At 39.2% G+C, this 8,362-nt stretch overlaps 1 protein-coding gene across 1 annotated transcript in view; it reads right to left on the minus strand.

Annotated features, from left to right (window-relative positions):
* The window catches only part of Mylip (myosin regulatory light chain interacting protein), a 16,687-nt gene extending 8,869 nt beyond the window's left edge, over window positions 1-7,818 (minus strand). Inside the window, exon 1 of the mRNA XM_033761905.1 lies at window positions 7,371-7,818. Within this exon, the coding sequence (XP_033617796.1) occupies window positions 7,371-7,453 (83 nt within the window). The 5' untranslated portion in view covers window positions 7,454-7,818. The remainder of the gene's footprint in view (window positions 1-7,370) is intronic.
* Window positions 7,819-8,362: the final 544 nt, after the last annotated feature.

Below are 8,362 nucleotides of genomic sequence, written 5' to 3' on the forward strand. Positions count from 1 at the left end.
CCTGGTAAAAAAAAAAAAAAAAAAAGAGAGAGAGAGCTACATATTTTGTTTCAAAGTACTTTAAATTTCTGTGTCGTAAAATTAATACCTTTTTATAGTGTTAATGAATGAAGTTCAATCACTGAAGAGTCTGTACTCAGAGAACTTTCCTCTGGGCCTTGGTCATAAAGCAATCTCTTAGTGCCCACGGCACAGCTTCCGACTGACCCATCATGGCTGCTGGTCTGCTCACTGTGGGGCCCACTCTCGACTATCAGCCTCCAGTTGTCGGATGCCATTTTGAAGAGCTTTTCAGGACAAATGTAAAGTAAATATATCCACATTCACAGTTACACTTCAAATTCAAGTAATTAAAGTAAAACATCTTCAGAAGGGCTAAGCAGCTATTTCTGAAAACTCTCCTGCCTCCCTCCCCGAAAGGCCTGCTGAGCCTGGCTGTGGGGAGTGAGGTCCTAGCCAGTGCCTCACCTTGGTCAGACCCCCGCTGCCATCCTGCCTCGTGTGCGCCTCTGTCTAGTGAGTCATTCAACCACACTGTCTTATATTAAACCAAACTCCAACTGCCAAGTTGTATTTTAAAACCCTCAAATCAAAACAGAATTGCTCTGGGTTTTTTGTTTCATATTTTAAAATTCTAGTAAAACCGAAATCAGTTCAAGATGGCCTACACGTAAATGCTGAAACTATCATGCTTTATACACTAGACGTAAGAGTAACTTTAAGACCAGGGAATAGCAAAAGTTTCTCAGAAGAGAGTCAGCAAAAATCACAAAAGGAAACATTGGATAAAAAGGTTTCCCAGGATGCAGTTAACAAAAATTCATGGATAAATTAGACTTCACCAAAATTAAAAACTCCTACTCAGCAAAAGGCATCATAAAATAGACAAGCCACAGTAAGAAATACATTTATAAAACTTGTATCATACAAATACTGGTATCTAGGATACATAAAGAATTTGTTCAAAAGAAAGGCAAACAATAAAAATGTATAAATGACTTGACTAGATATTTCACAAAAGATTTATGGAAGGCCAATAAGCACACAAAAAGAGATTAACATTATGAACCACCGGAGAAATACACATTCAAAGCCCAACACTGTACCAGTACATACCCAGCCGAAGCTGGCAGGGATGTGCAGGACGAGACTCTTTTGCCTCTTCGTGGAGATACAGATGGGTGCAACTGCTTTGTAAAAAGCCTGGTAACTATTTATAAAATAAACAACTACCTACTCCATGACCAGGCCATTCTATTTTTGAATATTTACTCAAGAGAAAGAAAAACCCATCAATGTACAAAGGAAAAACAGACCTGGATGTTCACAGCAGCTGTATTCATGGAAAACCAGTGTCTGTCAATAGGAATAAGGATCAACAAATGGTGGTATATTCATACAATGGAATACTACCCAGCTATAAATGAATGAACCACTGACATACACGACAGTATGGGTGGATTTCAAAAAATTTCTGATGAACAAAAGAAAGCACAGACAAAGAGTATTTACTGCATTATTCCATACATACAAAGCCAATCAGGCATAACAAAGCTATGGAAGAAAACAAGGGTGGGGCCCGGCCAGACAAGGAAAAGGGGAAATCTTCTGGGGTAATAATACCCATACCTTGTCGAGATTTTGTTAAACAAGTACATTCATTTGTCAAAACTCATGAAATGGTAGAATTAGGATTTATACATTTCATTGTAAGTAAATTCTGCATCAGAAGAAATGAGAACTGTATGTAAACACTGAGTTCTAGCTAATGATATATAAAAAGAAGTATTTAAGAGGAAGTATACTTATACATAATTTATTTTGAAATGCATCAAAAAGATAGATGGAATGATAGAAGGACCAATAAGTGGATAAATAGGTAACATAACAATCATAGTAAATTTAACAGAAGAATCTAGTGGGGCTACAATGGGTGTTCACTGTAAAAAAATTTCAACTTTTCTATATGTATGAAAATTTTTAAGAGGTTGAGCAAGAATGTTAGTAGGCTCAAAGTTCAGAATTTGAACAAATAGTTCCATCAAATAGCTATCTAAGTAAGCTATCAGATCTACTTTGTGGAGGGGTTTCAATGGAAAAACCTGTCACAAGCAAGTAATTACCAAGTCTGGACTCCACTCAGCCTCAGGGAGATCCTTCTCAAAGCCCCAGAACACGAAACAGGAATCACTGATAAGTATGTTCCCCCTCATACTCTAGAGCAATTGAAAGATATGGGGGAGTGGCCACAGGGGAAACTCCCAAGGTCAAGAGTGATTACAATCCACACCAGAAGGTACTATTACTTGGAGCCTTAAGCCTGATCTTCGAAAAAATGTGCTTACTCACCTCAGTAGGTGCCTGTCAAGGCAGACAGTTCTCCAGGCATAACTGCAATCTAAAGTGTTATCTGCTTTGCAATAATCCAGAGATTAGTCAGGGGTGCTCCTAGGTGTTTATTCCACAAAGCACAGTCTACTCAGCACTTTTCAGGCCTAGTAAACATCCCCGGAACTGCCTTCAAATCCTGACTTACTTGCTAGGTCCTGCTGGTGGCACCAGGCTATGGGGCACATCAGAGAGAAAATACACCTAGCCGGCTCTGCAGCTGCTTCGCATGGGTCACTCTGCCTAAGTGTGAACCTAGTGCCTTTTAAATAAATGGGTTTTATTTAAGATGCCATTTAAAAAACGTTCCCTGTTTCTTCATGAAAATACATAAATGTCAGAAATTTAAAGTGCCCAAAGGTGCCTGGATGGCAGATAAATAAAATAAAATAAATAAAAATTGGCTAAAATAAATGCTACTTAATAAGACACAAACATACTAGAGTCTTAGAGGAAGGAAAAATAGGTGCACTGAAATTTACCAATTTGGCCAATATTTTCTTTAAAAACAATACACATGTCCAAGTTTCCTTTTGACTTTCCCAGGCCCCATTTTGTATTTTGACATGCAAAAACAATAATACAAAAAGTGTCATTTTACTCTTAGGTACACAGTTGGCATGAGGAATATAAACAACATCTTTATCCTAGAGCCACACTACTACCACAGCACTGTATAGAACTTACCCACCCCAAGTCACAAAAAGGCAAATTGTGAAATCAATCTTTGCCTACACTGACAAAATTAAGACTTCGGATAGCGTTTATAAGATTTAATTCTGCTCTTAATTGGTTTAAAATTACCATGTCATGCCTGCCTATGGTCTGTGTGGGGCATTTGTACAAGGCCATTTTTACTAGATTTCCAGACATCTATATGATTTCTGTTGGAGGAAAATTGAGTAAATAAGGACACAGGACTCCAAAGTGGTTGAAATTAGAAAAAGTGATACCGCAGGTGTAGCTTAAAAACGAACTAAGCCAGCTGAGGCAGGAGGATCACACAAGCCCAGCCTAGGCAAACCAACCGACCAACCAACAACATAACTGGCTGAATATCATAAAAGATCCAAGGGAGTGGTAGTTCATTTCAGATAAGAACTAACAGCTATATGTGGCCTGGAATGGGGTACAGAGGGCAAATAAAAGAAGGAAAACAGTGCCAAGTCCAAGTCGGGTGTGGTGAATGGCACAGACCTTAATCCCAGCACTTGGGAGGGTGAGGTAAGAGGAGTGCTGGGAGTTCAAGGCTAGCTTAAATTATACAGAGACCCTGTCTCAAAAACAAACAAACAAAATAAAAGAATGCTAAGTATGGAACAAGTTCCAGAAAGAAAATAATCAACAGAATTTTATTTTATTTTATTTTATTTTTGTTACCAAGGATTGAACTCAGGACCTCGTGCTTGCGAGGCAGGTGGTGGAACCATTGAGCTAAATCTCTGGCCACCACCAGAACATTTAATGGTGAGATTTATTTCAGAGTCTTTTAGATACCCTCAACTTTTCAGTTTATAGAACCAGACTGAAAAAAAACATGTCAATATCTGGAAGAAAATTTGCATTAGTATCAGTTAACACCATTCTTATTTTTAACTTCTTGATTGATGCAACAAATATTTATGCAATAGGTATGTGCTAGCCTCAGCATAAAGTGTTGATCAATTTTAATGGAATTGAGGTTTTCAGAGTGAGTGACAATAAATAACTGTCACATAAATAATAGTAGTGTTACAAACTCATTAATGCTATAAAGGAAAGGTGCACAATGTCTTGGGAGACTTTAGTCTCCCTGGTAGGGCTAGAGGTTTTCCGGAAGCATGAGGACTAAACTGAACTCAGAAAGGCAGGCAGGAAAGTGGGCAGGACTTAAGAAGGAGCTAGGCAAATGTGTCACTGCTATCACTGAAATCTTGATATTTAACATCTAGGATTACAACATTTCTCTGAACATTTAGTTCAGGACTCATTGAGTTTTTATATAGTAGTTGTTTGCTGGAAAAGGGAATTCAGGTACTGGTGATCCTTGACTAAGCAAGACTGTCCCCAGCAGAGACAACAGAGCTCGGTCAAAAAGTGGCCATGTCAGGAATACGAAGATTTTACTGGCAGTGGATGGCATCACTACCACTGTAAGACTGAACCATACACTGTTCTAATCTCTGGTTTTGCACATGTTTACAAAATTCAGTCTAAATGGCTGTAACTAAAAGCCTTTGAAAGGCAAGAATTTCTGAAAAGATTATTATTTCATATCTACTTCCAAACTACACTAATTTGTCTCATTTTTTTGTTTCAAATCACAGCAAGGCTAACATGTGCCGGAAATACCAGGTATCCCCTTCTCTGAACCACAACCAACCTGTCCGAAAAAGGCTCTCCTTTTACCTTCCGGGCCCCCATTTGAGAGCAAACTTAACAGTCCGGGTAGGAGAACTAAATCTAAGATCAGAAAAAATCGGAGAGCAGGTGAACCCTGTCTACCAATTGAAGTCAAAGCCTGATACATTTCCTTCTTCAGAGAAATATATTTAGGAAAACATTAAGGAAACTAATAAAGACAGGAAGTGAAGCAAAGAAAAATTAAAAAGCTATTGCTAGGAGGTGTTTGGAGACAATCCTTCCTGGACTGTCAACTGAGATGCAGAGCCAGGTTCAGACCTGGAAGCTGGATGCTGGCCATTGGTGGCAAAGCTGGACCTGGAACAGGGCAGCTGCCTGCTACCCAGAGCTCCAGTGACAGGTAGGCCTTTCAGCCCATTGCTGATGTGAAGCAGAATGTTAACTGCTCCTGGTTAGGTCAGCTCTATGGCAAGCAGCCCACCTAACTGTCCACAGAAGACAACACTGCCCCCATATTTCAGTACCATTTAATAAATTACCTCTCCTGACCTGGCTTAGTAAAAACACCTTTCATAAGTGGGTTGTCAAAGCTGTGTTTACTCACTACATAAACACATCTAGTTTATATTCACAGCATATTATGTAAAGATTTTATGACAAATCATGAATCAACAAAGTTTATTTTGCTAACATTAAGAAAGAAAAAGTGTTTTTCTTGTACAGTATCATGCATATAAAAACAATGCTAATTGAAAACTAGACCTAGTACAACTTCTGATGTCCTAATTAAAAGGTACAAATGCTAATTACAAATTACTTTATCACGTTAGCAAAGCAAGAGTGCTATATAAACTTTAGGTAGCATTTTCGTAGTTTTGTATTTGAACCAATTCCACAAGAAAACATGTAAAAGTCAATATATTATTTTTAAAAATCAAAGGTTTAAACACAACAATATGCTTTAAAAAGAAATTAAAATTAAGTAAAGTAATTTGGTTCTCAAGAGTCAGTCAATTGAGTCAATAAAGGAAAAAATCTAGAAATTTGATTCAAGTTCTAATTCATAAAATGTCTCTTTCATGCATGAATAAAATGAATTTGATAGCACTGACCCAATTATAGGAAAGCACGGGTAGAGACCATCTAGTGGGCAATTATAAAGTATGAATGCATTTACAATACACACAGATCATATTAGCATATTCACTATTTAAATATTTGGTTCTCTGAGTTTCTGCACATTTAAAAAACAAAATTGTCTCATCAACATGGGATTGCATCTAGAGACCTTGCAGTAACATGATTTACAAATAAAAATCCAATCTGCTATTTTTTTCTTTTATTCAACTTCAATATGACAAAGAAGTACAAAGCAGACACTTTCACACATCAGTTTTAAGTTGTATGAAAAGCCTATTCTGAATAATAAAGACAGTTAACACACCCTTAAACATGCAATTACTTGAATATTTTGCAAGAAATTTTCAGGAGCCCTTAGAATTCAATTGTCAGCTTTCTTCAGAAACTAAACATTTTTCTCAAACTTTAAAGCTCCAAAGCAAGGCAAAATGAAGATTTCAAATTCAAATGGATAGTATTTCAAAGTGTTTCTATCAGTTCCTTGGTAAACACACCCAAAAAAATGACATATTAAAAACTCTTAGAGGATGCTGCTCACTGATCATTATTCAAAATTTTCCGAATTGCATTTTTCATATGCATGGTAAATTTCCAAGCCAAAGGATTATGAAAAACATCAGTGCTTAGATTCAAAGTTTGCTGTGTTTTTAAAAGCAATCCTTTTGCCCTTCTTTTTTTCAACATGTCACTGTGAGATTTAAGTCTCTTGTATTTCAGCAATAGATATTAAACATCACCTTCCTAGGCTAGCTCATCTTTGAGAAAAGTATTACAGTCAGTCCAGAGGAGAATGCATTTTTTGTGTGGAAATGGAGACCACATACTTCAGTTGTCTACCACTACTGGTAGGTAGAGTTTTTCCTTTCCTTTCTCTTTTACAAAACAAAGAAGAATTCAACATTATGCACTCAACAAGCATGAGCAGTACATCTGTGGGGTTAAATTCAGTTACAGTGGCCTTCAAAGAATTCTTTTATTAAGTTTTCATGAAACTTAAAAACTCTGAAAATTGTGCATGAAGCCAGACAGTTCTCCGCTACACACTGTAATCTGACACTAGGCTGAAGAAGTTGACCAAGTTTAAGTAACCCAAGAGGAACTGTTTCCTGCTTTCGGTTAGAACAGTCTACAGTGACCTATAGTAACACAGCTGAGGCGAGGTTACTATCGGGCATTAGATGTTGCTATCAGGAAATCAGTCATGGGTTTTTTTTTTCTTTTTTGTTTTTGTTCATAAGAATTCAACCTTGTTCTCCAATTAAGTTTGTAAAGACAAGAAAAACCAAATGAAGAGTTTGGAAACGGCACCCAGGCCAACAGTGCAGATATCCCTTCACCTCAACAAAAGGGCCCTGGTACACGCTGGAAACAAACTAAAGTTAAGGGGAACTCCCTCTACACAAAGCAAACGCGCCGAGGAACATCTCCAGAGGTCGCAAAAGCCCCTTCTAAATGGAATCAAAGGTGCGTTTAATACTGGTTTATTTCCCTCACTTTACCTCGTCTGCTCCTGTAAGATGAGGTGAGGCTCCACGAAGAACTTGACCCTCAGTTTGAGCCGGTATGGCGCTAGCCCATCCATCTGCTGGGAGATCCGGTTTCTCAGATTTAGCCATAAACTTTCTCCTTTGCTACCCGTAAACTGGAGTCCAAAATAATCAACTTCTATGATCCCCAATCGCCTGCACACCTAAGACAAAAATGAATGCAGGATGGATAAGCAAACAGTGCACTCAGTCGCAGTCAGGGCAAACCCAAGGGCTCCATGTGAGTGTAAGGTAACCCTCTTTCTTTATACAATTGTAGCGTCTTACACCACCTGCTGTAAGCTGGGAAGACAAAGTTCTAGGCTCCAGCGATGCTAAAACCTAGGTCTGATATGGAGACTTGCCCTTCCTTGAATATCTAGGGCAAGACCAATACCACAGAGAAAAAGAAGTCCCCACAAGTAGCCTTCAGGAGAGGCCGAGAAGGGAAATCTACCAGGTTCTCTTTTTAGTCCAATCACTGGAATTCCCTCCAGCTGATTTGGCAGCTTGTTTTCTGGACAGTTTTAACCATCTGGACTCCAAACAACAAACACATTGGGAAACACGCCACAAGTGTCAGCCAAGCTTTAGGAGCGATTCTCCAAACATTCCAGGTCTAAAGGATCCGAGTGCACAGCGCTTCACGGATCTCATCTGGTGTCTGCCATACCAACTGTGCGTGCACGCCCTGTTTGGAACCCTTCTTCACTCTTAAGAAAACGCACGCTTCAAGACAACCAAGGAGTAGAAAACCCAAACCTACAGTACCCTCGTCCCAGGCAAATCCAAAAGGCAGCTGCACAATTCGGTCCCTCTGAGAAACAGCATGAGTCTCGGGCCGGCTTGTCTGCCGCGGACCCCGGGGCCCACGACTGCTTCGTGCCACCCATCCTGGGACGTGGGTGGCGCTGCCGGGCCTCTCCGGACCCCCCGAGTGGCATCACGCACACACCTGCAGCAGG

Source organism: Fukomys damarensis, unplaced genomic scaffold (genome assembly GCF_012274545.1).
Source record: "Fukomys damarensis isolate Sample0158 unplaced genomic scaffold, DMR_v1.0_HiC HiC_scaffold_10, whole genome shotgun sequence".
Classification (NCBI taxonomy): domain Eukaryota; kingdom Metazoa; phylum Chordata; class Mammalia; order Rodentia; family Bathyergidae; genus Fukomys; species Fukomys damarensis.